At 48.6% G+C, this 19,964-nt stretch overlaps 1 protein-coding gene across 1 annotated transcript in view; it reads right to left on the bottom strand.

Moving 5' to 3' along the window:
- LOC135829140 (serine/threonine-protein phosphatase 6 regulatory ankyrin repeat subunit B-like) overlaps window positions 1-19,964 on the bottom strand; it is an 88,537-nt gene that overhangs the window by 31,579 nt on the left and 36,994 nt on the right. The window contains exons 5-6 of the mRNA XM_065341546.1: window positions 18,666-18,770; window positions 6,235-6,333 (exon numbers count right to left, since the gene is read on the bottom strand). Coding sequence (XP_065197618.1) covers window positions 6,235-6,333; window positions 18,666-18,770 — 204 coding nt within the window. The remainder of the gene's footprint in view (window positions 1-6,234; window positions 6,334-18,665; window positions 18,771-19,964) is intronic.

Genomic DNA, 19,964 nt, shown 5'->3' on the forward strand with positions numbered 1-19,964 from the left:
CCAGCGAGACGACTGGTGTACGGTACTCACGTAACCCTGATCGAGTATGAGAGCATTTGGAGTCTGTGTCTGCGGCGAGGACACTGCATACTGCACAGGATCAGTTGCAGTTACGAATGCAACAAGAATCTAAACACATGCAGAGTAGCACCACATGTAGTGTGAGTGACATGTCGACAGTGCGTCTTTGGGTGCACCTACAGCTGCTCTGTCCCGTAGATCTAGTATGCAGGGCCAGGCCATCCCGTCATACGAGTACCATGAGTACGTTGTTGACCAAGGTCCGCCCGACATACATGTCAACGGGGACCCATATATGCGGCGCTCCCAGAGGACCTCGAGGTCAAGCCTCCACGTGGGCTGATGGCCACAGCTACAGAGATCCTTTCGAATCCAAGTTCAACATCGCCGGCTCAACCGCCGAGCATGGAGTTTTCGAATTCCCTGACACAGCAGTCATATGCAGAGTTGTTGAGCTCTCTGGCTTCGCAGCAGCCGCCGTGCACTGCGTTTTTGAACACTCCGCCGCACGCGCAGCCGCCGTATACGGCATCTCCGAGCTCTCTGGCTTCGCAGCAGCCGGCGTGGACGAAGTTTTCGAACTCTCGGCCGCAGCCATCGTACACTGCGTTTTCAAGCTCTCCGGCTTCTCTGCAGCTCTAGAGCTCTGTGCCGCACCTGTCTTACTTGGCGCCATGACAGTCGTCAACGCAGGCCAGGCGGCAGCCGCTGTACACAGCGTTTTCAAGTAGTTCTGTGCAGCAGCCATCCTACTCGGCGCCACAGTAGTCGTCAACGCAGGTCACGCAGCAGCCTGTGTACACAGCGTTTTCCAGTAGTTCTCTGCAGCAGCCGCCGTGCTCAGTGCCACGACAATTGTCGACGCAGGCTACACAGCCGCAGCTGTACACAGCGTTTTCAAGTTCCGCACAGCAGCCGCCGCACGCAGCGCCGCAGCAGCCGCTGTACACAGCATTTTCAAGTTCTGCACAGAAGCTGCCGCATGCAGTGTCGTAGCAGCCGCCGCACGCAGCGCCATAGCAATCGTCGTACGCATTGTCGACGCCACACCAGACCCTTCTGACCATACAGTCAAAACCCGCTGTCATCGCAGTCAACGCGTTTAGCCGTTATGCCGCAATTGTCGCCACCTGCAATGACTCCCTCACCTGACAGTTACTCAGGTCAACGTCTATACAGCGCGGCACCATCTGATGTCTATCGCCGTTTGAAAAAGATAACCATCCCAACTTTCAGTGGCGACAAGAAGGCGTATGACACCTGGCGTACGGCATTCATGGTGTGCGTAGATCAACAGCCGATATCAGCCGAGTTGAAGCTCCTCCAACTCCACCAGTGCCTCACGGGCCCGTCACTCAAGAGCATTGAGGCATTTGGCTACTCAGCGTCCGTGTACTCAGCCGCAATAAGTCGCCTGGAGCACAAGTACGGTGGCCTCCGTTGTAAGACGGCCGTCCACATGACCGCACTCTCGGAGTTTACGCCCATCCGGGATTGGAGCACTGCCGCAGAGTTCGAACGGTTTGCTGACTTGCTGCAAGTCGCGATCATAAACCTGCAGGATGTTGGGCGACATGCTGAATTGGCTGCAGGGACATTCTGCACCCAATTGCAGCGGAAGTTGGGTCCGGAGTTGCTGACCAACTACAACAGATTGCGATGTAACACAGGTGCCGAAGAGTCCGTACCCCACCTACTGCAGTGGGTGCGGCGCGAAGCAGACTTCCCCACGCAGGCGACTGAGACGCATCGCTAACACAACACTGGGCTCCCGGTCACCGCCAACCGCCAAGCCTTCCAGTTTAGGACCAGCTACTGCGTCTGCACTAGTGTCATGGCCGCGCGTTGGCGGGTTTGTGACTTGGCTTAGATCAGTGTAGTGGCTAACCAGGTAGAATACCAATATAGTCGCCATCCAATTTAGCTAGCTCACGCAGAATGACAGGTTGCTAATTCCACTTGAACAGTGTTTATTGAACCATTGCAATGCTAAATCGAAAGAATCTAGCGTGAAGAGTCAAAGACCCAAAGCAGGAGAGAGTCAGAGGAGTAGTGAGCTCCCCGAGAGTGGAGGATGAATGCCAGCAAAACAGCTCCTTATATATGCTACATTATGTGATCAAAAGTAGGCAACAGCGAAAAGAACGCATAAGGATTATTTCTATATTTCAAACAGTGATGCAATCAGCCAAACTAGGATATAACATTAGTACAAAGATCAATACGGGGAGCCCACTCACTCAAATGTGAATACAGTGTTTTTCAAATGCTTGCATGTTCTTGGTCCGCGATCCGATGGCTGGGATGCATTGCAGCAGGCGGAAAGCGTAGCTGTGTCATTCTCGTTGTTTCACCCAATATGGGCTCTTCCCCCAAACATAACAGCAGATGGCAATGCCGTTTTCCCTCCAACCTGCCGGCGATCTAGAGTATTGGTTCTAACCGACCAATCTGCAGCGCCCTCTCTAGAGCAACTGCCTCGTCAGAGTAATTCAACACCCGTACGGGAACACCACTCACTGTAGGCCCCACTAGCGCATGCGCCATCATCACATCGTTCATCCCTTGAAATCACCCATCGGGTATCTTCAAGGCACAGGTCAGCAACCCTTCCGACTTGTCTAGCACGGCGTTAACCGTCACCTCTGAAAATGGAAGTATCACTTCACGACTCCGCAAGCGAAGAACGTGCTCTCATTTGCCATCACTATCATGGCTCGGCGGAACGATGTCAGCTTTAGAAGCATAAAATGCAGTGCTCCCCAACCCAAAGTGATCTCGCAAGGAATTGGGACAGCACATCGCGTCCAATGTCAGAACCAGTCAGCAGCATCATACTCAGTACGTGACGAAACACCACAGGGTGCGGACGTCGACAGTGGGGCTATATCTCAAGCTTTATTATGAGCTTGTAAAATGCACTTAAGCTGGGTTTTGCCCATTTTTGCGCTTCCCTAGCCAGTCAGGTGCTACGACCCAATCAGGCTACGAGCATCCAGAAGTCTTTGCAAAAATCCCAGCGTTCTACGATAAACTTTGAGGGAATTGTATTGCGATGAGTATTTCCCTCGCAATTAAGGAGGTTCACGACAGCAAGAGTACATAAACCAGAGTGTGCAACTGTGCATATCAGATCTGAAACAGCGCAGTTCGTACACTACGCCACCCTGATGAGGTCAGCCAAGCCGCGACTTGCGTACAGCTCAAATTTTCATGTTTCATAGCCCGGAAATCAGCCAAGTTTGCTTGATTTTAGACGCCCTGTTTCAGGATTTCGGTGTTTTGTGTGACTGTGTATGCTTCGTACATCCACCGACAAGTAAAGTCACCAGGCTATCAAGAAACCGAAATCAGGACAAACTCAGTGACCTGCACCACCGCGACTGGTTACGCAACTTTTCACCGTACCTGTGGCTTACCACGCCGTCAGAAATTACGCTCCCATAGGAACCATCCCGAGTTGCACACTCTGGTTTATGTACTCTTGGCGACAGTTATCGCCATTTTGGCCAAGACCGAAGGTTGTGAGTTCGAACCCCACTTTCGGGAACCTTTTTTTCTTTGTTTCTTTTCCAAATCAAGGTTTGTGGGTTCGAACCCCACTTTTGGCGACCTTTTTTTCTTTTTTCTTTCCCAAATCAAGGTTTGTGGTTTGAATCCCAATATGGGCAATTTTCTTTTTCTTTTAATTACGTTGATACTTATGCAGGGGCGTAGCGTAGCTCCTTTTAGTCTGCTTTGGACGGTCATGTGACGTGACATAGGGTACAAAATTCATCCTATTTATATTTTTGCAGCCAAGGATTTTTGCTCGGCCAGCTCCTTTTATTTTGAAGTTTCGCGGTAAACTGCACTCAGAAATGAGTGTGATGCAGCAGACTACATTGTATACCATGGTATACGTTGTACATGTACATCATTCCCTTTGATCTTGAACTACATGTACATGTACTATCGGCTGCTTCTTAAAAATGTTTTTCTGGAGGCTGCGACAGTTGGACTTGCAAACAAGCATGGCTTATTTTCCTCAAATAGCAGGGAGCAGCAAGTTGGAACAAAAACAGCACAGTGTAGTCACTTCACACCATGGAGCATTAAAACACCGGTACTTGCTGCTCCTTGCTTCACACTCAGCTCCTACCCCCCCCCCCCCCCGCCGCGCGCTCAGGTCACGCAGCTGTTGTACGGTTTCAAAGGTGCCGAAAATGTCTGCATGTACAATCCTGTTCAAGACTGATATACAGTATAGCGTGTAGAAAACATGTGTGATGAACCTATTCAGTACATGATTGTACAAGTACAGTGCACTCATTGAAACACGGATGAACGAGGTTACGTTTAATGCGGGCACTTTGTGATACTTTTTATCCTGCTTTTATTTGAGCGTTTTGCGAACATAGTGCGGCAAACTCTAGCTGCTTTGTTTGCGAGTTTTGCGATACGGCGTTACGCGCCTGCTCATGGAATCCAATTCACCACACCACCACATTGCGCTTTTGGTCGATCCAAACTCTGCACTCACATCACCATCACCACAGCGAGGACAATTCCGGTATAATATTATAGATTGATATTGACAATGACCCTACAGACAATTTGTCCCTATAAAGATCAGTCTATTCTTATTATTCTTTCATTGAACATCGTATGCCTCCACTGATGTGCTCGGGAGGAGCGAAACAGCTGTCTGGAGGGTCGTTGTCAAAATCAATCCATATACCGGAATTGTCCTCGCTGTGGTGATGGTGATGTGAGTGCAGGGTTTGGATCGGCCAAGAGCGCAATGTGGTGGTGTGGTGCATTGGATTCCATAATGGCCGGGTCGTCGCTACTTCTTCTCAACTACGTTGATACTTGCTTTTAAATCGCCTAGGAGGCATTACCAAAAAAGACAGAACTATCTGGGTTTTACCTTTTTCACAAATTAAATTGAGCCACTTTGCATGCCTGAACATACAGTATCAAAATATGACATTTTTAGTACATTAATTTTAATAGTAGTGTTTATTGTCTCAACGAATATGGGGACACCCTGTGTTTTATTTGGCAAACCTGTTCCTTTCCATGAAAGGATCCCATAAACCCATGTTCATAAAAATATTACGTTGGAAATCATGTGAGAAATTACTTTCTTTTCTCCTTTTTCAAGGAAAAGCGCAGCTTTGCATTTTGCAATTTTCGGTGGGGTGCTTAGTCCCAATGACATTTTCCTACTTTCTTTACAATCCAAACCGAGTCGGTTTGTATTTCCGAAAGTTTCAATGCAATGCTGCAAGAGATTATAAAGATAATACTTATAGTAGAAAATGTGCAACCACCCAGCAATGTCCGTAAAAATTAGGGGTGGAAAAGTGACTGAAGTTGACAAAACGGATATGGGGACCACCCTTTTTTATTTCAGAATTTAACACCTAAGGTACCTAAGACTCCAAGCAATCTGTTCACATCAAAATATCATGATTATGAAATTTTGCCTAAACTGTCCCAAACCTCCTTAACATGACCCTGGCGTGTAAGCTTGCTTCGCTCACTGTACTTTTACGTTGATGCCCGTCATGTCTACAGGAAGTGTATTCCTTAAGGATGGAGCCTTCCAGAAGGCTCAAGATTGTGAAAATCGACCTACAAGTTATTAGTGGAGTTATTAACTTATCGTGAGAGAAGAAGTATGTGCAAGAATGTCGATTTCGCATTCTCCGAGATCAGTTCTAGTCCTCAAAGATTGGGAAGAGAAAAGGTGGCCACGATGGCTCTCCTCATGGCATGAAGTTCCGCGCTGTGCGTGCCACCAATTTTGACAAGTGGACTGCTGAGAGCAACAAGGTTTCTGTGCGGTTTCCAAAGAAAATGTGTTGCGCAAAAGCTTCCCGGAGTCTTTTATCGTTGGGTCGAGAATTGAAAAAATGTTGGCTTTCAAAGACTTCTGTGGCAAAAATGGTATGTCCGTGAAGTGTCAGGACATTACGTCAGAACGACCATGATTTCTTATCACATGGCCTGGAACACCAAATGTGCACATGTTCTTCGTAACAAGCCGGGGGGGGGGGGGGCACAATTCAATAGAGGGCTATATATTTTTTCACGTGCTCTTAGAGACTGAGGTACTCTTCAACATAGAGCACTATTCAAGAGAGGGGTCTAATCGCGAAAGCACGGTAATCCTTCTTTTCTGCTCCTACACAACAAGCATGCACCAGGGATATCCTGACTTACCGAAGATTTCGCTTCCAATGGGTGTCCAGCATTAAGTAGATATTCTAGTACGGACACATGACCTTCCTTTGCTGCATAGTGGAGTGGTGTCCGACCATCCTGGAAGTAGCATCATTAATGAATACAAATCATGTACACACAAACACACACAAACACATACACATACATACATACACATGCACACATACACGCATATGCGTGCACATGCGTGTGCACACAATTTGAATGGGGGATTTCCCCATCATTCTGGGCATGCAGTGACGTAGAAACACGTTCAAAATGGTAAACGAACTCATGGAAGTTTGTGAATTCTTTTTGAAGTAACAGTTAGTTGTTACGAGCAAGGAGAGCGAAATGGCTGATGCAAGACGACTTCTGTCGGAATATTGGCGTTGCAGCTAAGACGCTGGGCTGTAGCGCTGGCGTTTTGACCTTCGTGGTGGCAAGCATGGGCTAAATGTGTTCCTCTTGCGACAAGCTTTCCAGGAAGCCCAAGATTGAAAAAATCGTCAAAAGGAGACTAAAGTTATGACCCAGATAATTATAGAATTTGAGGTGAGTCGAGATCAAACTCAGTCTGTGTACAATTTTTTCAGTACAAAAAGGGTTAAGTTGATTATGGGCTTTGAGCAGTGTCAGCTCCAGTGCCAGTTCAAGCAGGTCAGCGACCCTGTGGGGGGGGGGGGGGGGAGGCGGGTTACCCGTTTGAAAAAAGAATTATTAACGAGAGAGCTTGGAAGCCCAGGGCCCTACGCTATGCTTTTATGCCTAGTTCATCATGCATGTTATTAGAACTGATGGAAATGTTTTTTTCCATTGATTGGTTACATCATTGTATTGCAAAAACATTTCAATCGGTTTGAATATGAGTTAGGGGCCGTCCAAGGTTACCAATAATATTTTCAAAACGAAATGTTTTCGTTTATGGGTGGGTGGGTTTGATGGAGTTTCGTTTTGAAAATAATTATTGAATGCTGATGGAGAATGCCCAGTTACTTCTGGGTGTCGAAAATTGACATCAATATTTTATTGAAATTCGTTTTACCTGCAGAAAAGGTGGGTGGGTGGGTGGGGGCTGAAAATTACTAAAACCTTTCGTTTTGTAAAAACAATCGGTAACCCCGGACAGCCCCTTACGCAAAAATAATTGGAGAATTTATTGGTTTATATAAACTTTCTCTTTGCATTCGAGGGTAATACGACATCGTCTCCCCCTTGATGACAAAGAGATGTTATGTATTTTTCATTTCTCAAACTGAAGTATTTTTGAGAAGAGGTTTTGAGGCTGCCTGCGGTTTCATAGTAGTATTTTACACAATTGGGTGAACTCACCCATTCCACAATTCTCTGCAAATCTGAACCATTCCATTATAATACAACGTTTCGGCACTTGGCCAACGTCCGGTAATAACAATGAATACCATGGAAGCCACACAAGAGCAGTATATATAGGCATAATGGACGTACTAGGGCAGGCTGGCACCATTATACGCTTCAGGCTTCCAGCATTCTCGTACACGACTCTGACGGGTATTTTATATTTTCGTATGGCTTTGTTTACAGCATAATCCACTTGGTCAGATTTGTATGGTAATTTCAAGAAGGCACTGGATGGGTTTGTCCAACGCAGACGCTTTGGCTTGCTAGCTCGTGTGCGCGCCTTGTTGATGACAATGTCCGGATAGTGATTCGGTTTTAGTTGCTTGGTTATTAACAGTTAACACAAGCACTGGCTGGGACCTTCTATAATGCATATAGCATAATATTACACCATACTGTACATATACATGTACTAGTATACTACTTTCATTACCTGGGCTACCATCTGCACTTGCCTCTTTTTCACTTTTTGACCACACTGCTTCATCACACTTGACATACTTTGACTTTTTCTGCGACTTGGTGACCCGCCATCGGGGGCAAGTCGTCACTCTACACCTGTTTCCTATCACCCTGTCTCCCTGCTCCACACCTGACTCATACTCCCAGTCGACTAGTCATAGCTTGCTACTGCCCAGCGCCCTGCCGTCGGTGCAGGTGGCAAACTTCTCTCCCCCCCCCCCCACCCTCTGCATAGAGGTGCCATAACTCGCATCCCTTTTTTTGGCGCTACACTCTGCGTAACGCCATGGCACGCGCGCTCACTTCACAGAGCACAGTGCAATGGTGCGCTAGCCTCTGCTGCTTCTTCGCCGTGATGTGCTAGTTGCACCTTCTCTCTCTCTGTCCCCCCCCCTTCTGCGTACTAGGTGACATAATTCGCATCTTTTTTGGCGCTATACTCTGCGTATATATACTGCTCTTGTGTGGCTTCCACGGTATTCATTGTTATTACCTGACGATGGCCAAGTGCCGAAACGTTGTATTATAATGGAATTGTTCTTAGCAGTTCGGACAGCTCGTCCGGCTTCGCCGTTCGATTGGGGGTAGCGAGGACTGGAGGTTCGGTGACTGAAGTCGTACAAGTGGGCAAAGCTACGGAAGTCCGCACTTGCAAACTGGGGACCATTGTCACTCACAAGGCATGCTGGGATGCCATGGGTGGCGAAGAGACCATGCAGCTTGGAGACAATGCTGGCAGACGTCGTGGAACGCAGCGGGATGACGTCAAGAAATCGCGAGAAGTAGTCAACTACCAGGACGTACACTTTACTATTATGCTCCATCAGATCACAGCCATGGCAGCTGAGGGTGCGGAACCGGCTGAAGTGGCTCGCTGTGCTGGAGGCGGTGTTTACAGCAGACAGGACATGCTCCAACCAGTGCGTATACTTCTTTGGCAAGGCCTGGCCACCACACTGAGTTTCGCGCTAATGCCTTACACTTCATGGTTCCCTGGTGGCCTTCGTGTAGAGTGGCAAGGATCGAGGCACGCTGCTTGGGTGGAATGACGATCCTGGTGCAATGATACAGGACGCCATTGCTGCATGACAGTAGGGCACGTTCGTGAAAGAAAGGGCGGACTGCATCATCTACAAGATGGGCTGAGTCGGGCCACCCAGACTTCGTGTACTGCAGGACTTGCTGCAAGACGGTGTCTGCTGCAGTGTTGGCCGCAAGCTCTTCCGCTTTGCATGCCGAGTCGATTTCACTGGTGATCGTTGACATGAAGATCTCTTCCGCCAGCTGAGACGTTGGCGTGTCGACCGACGCGTCCGGAGCGCGTGATAGGGCGTCCGCTACAACAAGCTGCTTTCCGGGAATATACACAGCTGCGGGGTTGTACTTCATAAGACGCATGAGCAGTCGCTGGCAGCGCAGTTGTACACGGTTCAAGTCGCGCGTGTTGATCAGAGGTATCAATGGCTTGTGGTCAGTATGGACCGTCAATGACGGGTCGCCGTGCACAAAGCCATGGAACCGTTCACAGGCCCAAAACCACGGCGAGGCACTCCTTTTCAATTTGCGCATACTGCTGCTCAGTCGACGTCGTACGCAACTGGACGAAGACTGCCGTCGTGGTTCTGCAGCAAAACAGCGCCGAGACCATAGCTACTTGCATCTGGACTGATGACTGTCGGCCGTCTCGCATCAAAGAATGACAGGCAGGGGGTGTCGGTAGCGAGCAGTTTTAGCCGATCCAGCGCTGTTTGTTGCATTGCAGACCATTCCTAGACTGCGTCGTTGGCCAGCAGAAGACGAAGTGGAGCACTGACTTCTGACAGATTCGGGATGAACCGTGACATGAAGTTGAACATGCCAAGAAGCCGTCGCAGCTCCGTGACATTCTTTAGTGGCTTGAGGTCAGTAACAGCAGACACTCTCCGTGGACCCGGCCGCAGACCGTCTTTGGAGACAATGTGGCCCAGAAACTTCCCTCTTCCTTAAGTGACACTTGGGCTCATTGACGGTCACGTTGGCTTTCTTGAGGATGTCGAAAACAGCGATAGCGGCAGTTGCCAAAACCCATTAGCTGCGTCTAGTGTTGAGAACACCGTGGCATCAGCCAGCGAGGCAAGCGCGTCATCCAGTGTTGGCAGCTGGAAAGTTTCTCGTTCACGCATGCGTTGAGGCGCTTCAAATCAACGCAGATGCGCACTTTCCCATTGGGCTTTAACACTGGAACTATTGGTAAACACCAATCAGTCAGCTCATCCACCTTTGCAATAATGTCACCTTCTTCCATGTGTGCCAGTTCGTCGCGCACTTTGGAGTAGAGGTGGTGAGGCACTCTTCGGGCAGTCATGCAGTGGTAAGGTGTGGCTTCATACATGAGCTGGATGTTTACAGCTGGGCCCTTCATACACTGTACCAACTCAGGTTTGCTGTACTCAGATCCCAGGCGCTGGATCAAACCGAGATCAGAGCATGCTGACCGACTTAGGAGGCAAGTGGTAGCTCCTTCCAGGACATACACAGGAATGTCTGTGGATCTGTGGCGATGTGAGCAGTGTGCTGTGAAAACACCATGAACAAGTAAGAGATGATCAACAGGGCCACGTAGCTGAAAGGTGGAGGCAAAAAGGCTAGGTGTTGGCGACAGTCGTTTGAATGCCTTCAATGACATCGATGTAACATCCGCGCCGGTGTCCAGCTTGAATAGAACAGGGTGGTTTCCAACTCGCACATCAGCAAACCACGGTGAAGTAGGCCCACTTGACTCAGCAGAACCGATGAACCGATGAATACAGTTTCACTGTCACTGTCACGCACTGGTGCAGACTCTTAGACATCGGATACCTGGCGTTTGGACCAACAGACTTGTGCGAAGTGATTTCGCTTGCCGCACGCATTACACGATTTGCCGTGAGCTGGGCACTTACCCTGAGCATGAGCTCGGCCACAGTTCGAGCACTCCCCCGGGCGCCACTGTTGGGCTGCTGCTGTGTGGGTTGCTTACGTCCCGAGTCCCCAGGGCGGTGAGAGACGGCTGATGAGGAGACTGGCTTCGATACGGACGAAGCAGCTGCAGAGTGACCCTGAGCTGCAGCCTGGTCCTCAACTTTCTCCGCTTGCCGAGCATACGCGAGTGCCTTGGCAAGGGTCTGTTAGGATGCCTCCTTTATCTGGATCTCACGGCTGATGCGTTTCTTGCACATGTGCGCCACAAGACGGTCCCTGATCCGGTTTTCTTTCTCTCCGCCAAAGTCACAGAATTCGGCTCCCTTGTATAGATCGCGGACAAATTCCTCTAGAGTTTGTCCTGGCCGTTGGATGAGGTTTTCGAATTGCGCCCGCTCGTGGACGACATTCGTTGCAGGACGGAAGTACGTGTCGAATGCTTCGACAACCTCAGCATATTTATTTTTGTCGGCGGCGGACAAGCCCAGCTGGTATTCAAACACAGGGTCGGCGTCGGGTCCGAGACTATACAGTAAAGTGAACTGTCGTTGTCAATGAAACAAAATTGAACTATTATAGAAAGAAAAGAAGCATGTTTCCATTATTCCTTGTACTTAGCCATAATGAGAAGGGAACGAAGACGTTCGGTTGCTAAATTGACTTTACTGAACTGTGTGGATTGCGCCGGTGCTGACACCATTTCTTTCGAAATTGGATACACCTTCAATTATTTCCTTATGTTATAGAAATTCAGAAACTGGTGGACATCACGCAACTGCATTGTCAGTAAAAGGGGGTTAGTCAACTGACTACCGCTCTATTCAGTTGCTATTCCCTCGGCATATGCGCTGGATGAAAATTATTATATACATGATGTTGAAAAACGTATTGACGTTTCGGGCCCTCACCCATCATCAGAACCATTTTCTGATGATGGGTGACTGGCCCGAAACGTCAATAATTTGTTCGACATCACTAATGAATGAAGTTGAAGACACCACTGCAGCTGTACTTATGGTTGATAAATATGGTGGTAAAACCATAAGACAGCTGCAGTGGTGTCTTCAACTTTATTCTCCCGAGTCAAGCTCCGTATGAAGACATCCAAGAAGAAGATTGCCTGATGAGTCCAGCGGGGACGAAAAGTACGTCGCAATCGAGCTATGCTGTGTCATCTTCTATGTGCCATGCGCTACTTGATGTACCAGCCTGCTATGTCAGATACCGCAAACCATGCATCAACTAGGCGCCAGGCGCGAACTGATGGTGGTGGTGGTGAGAAGGAGAGCTCTGTGCCAGAACTTTGCATCCTAGAGAGCGTGTGTGGGCAGGCGTGTGTTTACCGCCATATTGCCAGGTGTGTCTTTACCACCATATTTATCAATCACTAATAGAATCATTTCATACAGCTCATGCGCTGAGTGAATAGCAAATGGATATAGCGGTTGTCAGTTGACAAACGCCCATTTTACAGATTATAGAAAACTAACGTAAAACAACACCAATACCAACAGGAGTGATCAACACAAGTGTGAATTTTAAAAACCAAAGCAAGAGAAATCACGAATACATGTGCTAATGAAAAAAGAAGAGAGAGAAAAAGATTGACGAAGTAATAAACATAAACAGCGGTGCATTTCACCTAGAACTCCAGCTCCCTTCTACCCCTGTCTGATCCCCTTCGCTCAGCCTTAAATCTAGCTTGTATCTCCCAGTCATCATACCTTAAACGACTATCAGTTCTCTCCATCTTCCTAACCCACGGTGCACTGCTTTTTACTATTGTGTTATGTCACAATTATCTCAATCTCAAATTCTCCCCCTTATCGTTTGCAAATGTGCTTCCTTCTTGGATGCACATGCTCTTTTCTCCTACGTATCGGCACACATGAGTAACGATGAATCCGAGACCTTTGGTCGCAGGAGTTACTTTTGCCCTGCCCCCACTTCCATCCAATATGCCACCACCCCGCTTTGCAGCATCTGATGGTTCTGTGGTATTCAGTGAAAATTAAATAAATAAATAAATAAAATAAAAACCACTACCGGCCAAGCTTGGCCAGACCAAACATTACATGTTACTTGAACCATTTCTACCTAATAGACCAATCCCGAAAAGATTGTCTGGGTTCGTTAAAGGGAGCACGTTTGCAAGCCAGCTCGTGGGAAGTGCATCGTTTTGTATTCAGTTTGTGTGTGTCAGCTCATGGCGGAAGAGAGAGAGGCTTTTGCTCGCCGAGCTGAAGCTAAAGGATTTGATGGAGTCCTGCCAGCAGCTAGTCAAAGAACTCTGGGTACATTAGGCAGACCCCGACGGAGTTTGGAGGCCAGCTACCTCTCGGTGAGGAGAGAAACATTCGCGTGGCGATCGACTTTCCGTAAAAAATACTTGGTCCGCGTCAGCGATATTGTCGCCTATCTTTCGACAATTTGAACTTAGACTTTGGACAAACAACGAGTGCACTTGAGACGATAAAATTTGGTATGATGGAAGGTAAGGTACAGAATGACAACTGGCCATGAGGAATTTATTGTCCAAGGAAGGGTTCATACTTTTTTTGGTCCTCCGCTTTCGCAAGCTCATCTCTCTTCCTCTCCGCTGCCTGGCTAGTTTCTAAAGGGAAGTCGACCGTGACGATCGCCTTCTCTATAGGACTTCGCGTGGACTGCCTGCGTGGTTTAAATCAGTCGCCGTTCTTTGCAAGATTTATTTTGAACGACGATGACTCGTACAGTACTTGCAAATCTCCACGATTCGCTGGATACTCTGAGCGTTGAGCTGGAGGTGAGGGAACTGCGATCTCAGCTTGGCGAGTGATCCCTGATGTGAGTGATCTCGGCCGTTTTGTAAAATCCCGGGAACTGATTCCGAGTAGCCGATTATTTTCTGGTACGTCGCGCTGCTGTTGCCTGCGCAGTGTGACAAGATAATCTATTTTGATGCGGTGCTGTATCAATCAGAATCACCAACATGTCGCTCTCGAAATCTAGCTAGACCTTTCAGGTACTCTTAAACTAACCAACTAACCAGAATTGGGATAAAATGGGCTGCCAAGTGAGCATTGGCGACATAATAACAAAGCTGAAAGGTAAGCGACAATATTGCTGACGCGGATCAAGTACAAGCTACATAGCGCCGACATACTGCAACAGGTACGATTTCAACTAACTTCTCGATCGCTGCTTCACAAAGTTCAACTACCGGTATTTACAAATCCTGACTGTTGTAGTCTAAAGCTGAAGTCTCATCGCCCACCTTCAGGTAGCTTTTGGAGCTGACGGATTTCCCGACTAGGACTCCTTCAGCAAACTCTCGCAACATTACTACAGTGTATGCTGTGTTTCCGCACGCTCGTGTCGGCATGTCCCCTATACTGTACATGTACCGGAGGAGGAGCTTGACGACCTCCCCTGATTCCCGGTTTCCGAAATACTGCCGTCGTCTTCGTTGATGTCGCTGGTGACATTCTTCCTTTGCAGGGCATGCGCATAGTTGTCGTCCCTGTGGTAAAGATTATGTTGTCTTTCGAAATAGTTCTTCATCACGCTCGAGCGAATGATGTTTCTCATCATGAACTCATTCTGACGGTGTGACACGGTGATGGTCTTTGGCGGGGCACTGGCTTGGTGAAAACGCAATCTTCTTGTGCAATATAACAATGATCGGCTGCAGATGAGTACCGTCACTTCGTTGTTGGTCCTATAGGAGGACACCTGCCAGGAAAGAGGCAGGACTCATCGAAGACGAAGCGCTCGCAACAAATAATAGCACTCGAAATATCTCGGGAGATTTAGGGCCTATCGCTTTGAGCCACAGCGCTTACAGCCTTGCCTACTGCATCAAAGTGAGCTCTACATGTTTGTTGACCTCTTCACACTACACAGAAGAGCGAAACAAGGATTATGTCTTAGCATTTCAACTCCAACAGCCATTACCAGTGCGAGAGAGAAAACTACAAAGGGCTTTGCTTTCTGTCGCATCGTCTCTCTTGCATGCAACTAATGAGAAAGAAGCCTAGTTAGCCCATGTACGCGCATGCTGGTGGTGGAGTGCTGCGAGTGAGTGTCACGTGACCACCTCGTGATTAAGCCGCGTGCGCAGCGTGTGGCCTGGCAAAATTTTATGGTCAGTTGAGGCGGCGTCTAATACTTTGGAGACGTGTTTTGCTGAGCTGTCTTTGTGCGAAGGAGAGTTCTTTGCGTTTGCAGTCAAAGTTTTTTCTTCCTTCCGAGGTTTTCCCTTTTCTCCGTTAGTTGCTGAGATGAGTACCCGACGTGTCGCGCCCCGCAGCGAGCTCCTCCTGCTGCTGCAGCACCCCCTGCTCCCCCGACCCGCAGCATGACTGCTCGAGCTCCTCCTGCTGCTGCAGCACCCCCTGCTCCGCAGCAATGCTGGCTCCGGCGCCCGGGTTTTTTCCTTGCCAAATTGCAACCCTCCAGGCCTTGATCGCCACATCGGTCCAGGCGGCTGTTGGAGCCGTCACCCTTGCAGCCACAGGTCAGGCGGGGTCGACACGCCGTCCGTCCCGCCCGGCTACCCCTGCCAACACCGCCGATCCTCGGGTGCAGGTGGAGGAGTCGCTTCCCACAGGTACAGGTGTGTGTAGTAGTAGTTCCACACGTGTGCCTACTAGTGCTAGGCCCCCTACCCCTGTGGCTGCGTCGACTGTTGTAGACGGGCTGTCTCCCCCTAGTGGTGTGACTATCCATAGCTCTCATGTGCCTACTCCTAGTGTGAATATCTCCAGCAGTCTCGCATACAATGATTATGTGTGTAACCCTAGTGCTGTCAATGTCGGGTCCTGTAAGCCCTCGGTCACACTACAGCAAGTTTGAAGCTGGACGCAGCGTCAAGCCGCAGCACTTGACGCAGTCGCGGGGTCACACAGTGTTTTGTTTTTGCAGCTCGTGACTGCCGCGGCCTGACGCATTTGTCAACGTGACAAAATCACCAGGGAAACTCAATGACGACATGGATTTCCACGGAAACCGTCCTTTTGTTTATTATACAAAATAATTGTCAGACAAAATTTTCAAAATTTTCATTGATTTTTCATTATTACAAGAAGACGAAAGGTCCACATGTGCACAATTGTTGTTGTTTCCTTCCGAATTATTTGAAGCCCTTTTCAGTTGTAGTGTCATGGATAAGCCAAGAAAAGTCCGCATCTCAGCTGTGTTTCTCCTGACTTCGTCATAGTGGTTCTCCTTTTTTGGGGCTCTTGACGACAACACAACACTCACAAGTCAGCAGGCTCCAGTTGAGCGATGACCCACTCATACTACTGTCCTTTTTCAACATCATTTTCTTCTCAGAAAATGCCTCGCTCTTCCGCCAGGTTTGGAGAAGAGCAGCCTCGGCCTCGTAGGTCCACAGACTCATCTCGAAAAAAGAGGGAACAAAACAAACCTTGAAGAGACGAATGTCGAAAGACTGCTCAACTCAAGCAACTGCCTTAAAAGACACTGTTTTTTCGCCAAGCGTCACTCCTATCAGCGGCAACACGGCCGATTTCCCCACGTCAGATGCAGCAGCGTCTGATGCTCAAATTTCCCGCGTCTGCGTCAGTTGCCATGGAAAGGCTCATGATTCTGACGCTGACGCAGCATTTTTGCCGTAGTGTGACCGAGGCCTAATGGGCAACTGACCACGTGTCCTGCAGTACGTACGGCGAGGTGCTGCGCGGGAAATATGTGGAGCTTGCGTTGTTCCTCACTCCCCTTGCGGACGAGCCAGCCACGAAGCGAGTCCAGGTGTCAGAGGACAGTGGCCAGCTAGGGCTCTCCCCGTCCCTGTTATCCCGCCACAAGTAAAGCCGGCGGGCCGCTGGAGAAGCTCTGCATGCGAATGTTACGTGCGGCAGCCAGCCGGGATGCCTATCTTGTAAGTCAGTGAGCGGCTCTCGCAATTCAAACTAGTGTGTGTATGCCTGCACGGGCATGGTATTACTGTGAGTAGCTAGCTCGTTGTGGATTGCGGGGAACGGGATGCCATGGTTTCTAGGACTACTATCTTTTTTGGGGCGAACGGGCCTCCTATTGTGTCTGTATGTTGTGACGCCTGATGCCAGGCAGTCATGTGAGCCCTCGGTGGGTGATTTGCTGGCCTCGGTAGCCGTTTGTGTTTGCCCTCGGCGGGCAAGATGATACTGGCCCTCAACGGGCGGTTTGCTGGCCGCGGCGGCCATTTGAGCGCCCTCGGTGGGCAGTATGCTAGTTTAGCCCTCGGCGGGCGGTTTGCTGCCCTCGGCGGCCATTTGCGCGGCCTCGGTGGGCAGTAGGCTAGTTTAGCCCTTCGGGCGACCTCGGTGGGCAGTATGCTAGTTTAGCCCCCGACGATGCTAGTTTCCTCCATGCATCTTTACTCAATCAATTATTATCAAAGAGCATATTCTTGAATACTTGAATTGTCCAAAAGAAATCCTGGCAACCCCCAACCCAAGGTGTCTGTTGTATGTTTGTGCACGCCATAGTGAGCAGTACGTTGTGCGGGTGTCTGCGTGTCAGAGCATGGGTACGCCAGTGGCGTGTCCGTGCATGTGTTCGCTTGTGTCTGACTGCGTGGGTGCACGAGTGCCCAAGCTGGGCGTGCGGGTTCACTTGGAGGTGCTTGCATATTTACGGGTGCAGGGGCTAACCGTGTACTTACCCTCGCATTCACACACGAACTATCAAACACGTCCTGTGCCGCATGCTGATCAATTAGTGCCATATTTGCATTGTACAGTGCACTCTCAGTTGACATGCCCCCTTTCGAACCCAGACAATCTTTTCGGGATTGGTCTATTCTACCACTTTCTGTCTTCAGGATGCTGAGTCGAATGATTTTGGTCCGAGGAATTTGAGACGCTCTTTTCCTCCTTTATCCCCAATCGAACTCACGCTCTTCCACCGAAACTGGGTGACCCTATCAGAGGGGGATTTTGGAAAGGGTTTGCTCCCACACTGGAGCTCGCGCTATTCCGACACTTGACTCCGGTGTGGGAGCAAACCCTTTCCCAAAAAAATCATCCCTGAAGTCGCAACCACTATTAAATAGAGGGGGATTTCTATGCAAAATGTCACTAAAAGCGCCATTTCGTTCTTATGAGCACGGATGAACACGATTGGCCCATATGTTGTAGTCTTTTGGATGCAGAGTCGACTGGTATTGTTTCAAGAAGGCTACGATGCAGCGTTTGGCCCTTATTCCAAAATAAAACACAGGTGAGTAAGCGATCACGTGCTGGTCCGTACACCAGTCACTTGGTCATCGTGCCTGCAGGCTACAACTTTTCTTCACACCAAGGTTCAACTCAAAGGTTTAAAGGGGGTTCAACTCGAGTGACAGGAACGCGCCCAAACAGGCTGTAAGTTGTAAGGAGCTTAGCTGCTCACTTCGCACCAGCTGTGTAAGCCATTGCCTGCCTGCTGGTTGTTTCACCTACTGCTTATTCTTCCAACCACAAACATCACATCGGAGAGGTCATTCAGTGCACTTCGCAGCCTGAAGACATTTATTTAATCCACACAAGACCGTGTCAATCATCTTTCTCCAAGTTATGAGAATTCGTATACATCTAGAGGTTATACCAATGATTTCATAGAGATTTTCACAAGAGTTTGTTGCAAAGCGCATTTGATTGGTGCATTCCACCTCCAAAGCTCACCTCATCTTGGACATTAACATCGACACCATGTTTTACCAGCAGCTCACACAGTGCTTTATGTCCACGGAACGCGCAGACATGTAGAAGTGATACTGGTTCGCTCTTCTATTAGGTTACAATAGCAGCAAACACACACATACACACATACACATTATTACAATCACTTGCAAAGCATACAAGATCCAGATTTTTCCTTTCTATTGCAGCATAGTGCCATACACATGTACTCGAAGTACAATTGACTTCTCCAAGAACACAGCATATCTCATCTTAGTGTGTGTGTCGTAGAGGACGGGGACATAGTAAATGCTGGGTGGAACTTGACACAAAATTCACAATAATACTTGCATCAGTGGTGCCTATGAACTAAACTCATAGCCTCAGATTAGTGATACAATGAGCACATCACCCCAAGAGTGTGTAACTGACCACACAGCCTTTATCCAGTGCTGCTACGCCAAAACTTCACATCACACGTGGTTCAAAGGTTACGCTGGCAAGCAGTGCAAAGTGACCCGAGGAGAGTTGAACCCAAAACAGGGTTGGGTTCAACCCTCTATCTATCATGCATGGTGTGAACATACTGTGTGCAAGCTCGTCAAGTGATGTGAAGTCCTGCCATCTCATAACGTGTTACAACAAAACTGCAGTAGCACACTCTTGGGGGTTGTGTACACTTGGGAGAACTAGAGTACCTTTTCCCTTATCGTTCACCTCTACTAAAGTATACCCACTGGCCAGTGGTTATGTTGTAGCTCTACTAAAGTATACCCACTGGCCCGTGGTTATGTTGTACCTCTACTAAAGTATACCCACTGGCCAGTGGTTATGTTGTACCTCTACTAAAGTATACCCACTGGCCAGTGGTTATGTTGTACCTCTACTAAAGTATACCCACTGGCCAGTGGTTATGTTGTACCTCTACTAAAGTATACCCACTGGCCAGTGGTTATGTTGTAGCTCTACTAAAGTATACCCACTGGCCAGTGGTTATGTTGTACCTCTACTAAAGTATACCCACTGGCCAGTGGTTATGTTGTAGCTCTACTAAAGTATACCCACTGGCCAGTGGTTATGTTGTAGCTCTACTAAAGTATACCCACTGGCCAGTGGTTATGTTGTAGCTCTACTAAAGTATACCCACTGGCCAGTGGTTATGTTGTACCTCTACTAAAGTATACCCACTGGCCAGTGGTTATGTTGTAGCTCTACTAAAGTATACCCACTGGCCAGTGGTTATGTTGTAGCTCTACTAAAGTATACCCACTGGCCAGTGGTTATGTTGTAGCTCTACTAAAG

This window comes from Sycon ciliatum, chromosome 13 (genome assembly GCF_964019385.1).
Source record: "Sycon ciliatum chromosome 13, ocSycCili1.1, whole genome shotgun sequence".
Taxonomy (NCBI): Eukaryota; Metazoa; Porifera; class Calcarea; order Leucosolenida; family Sycettidae; genus Sycon; species Sycon ciliatum.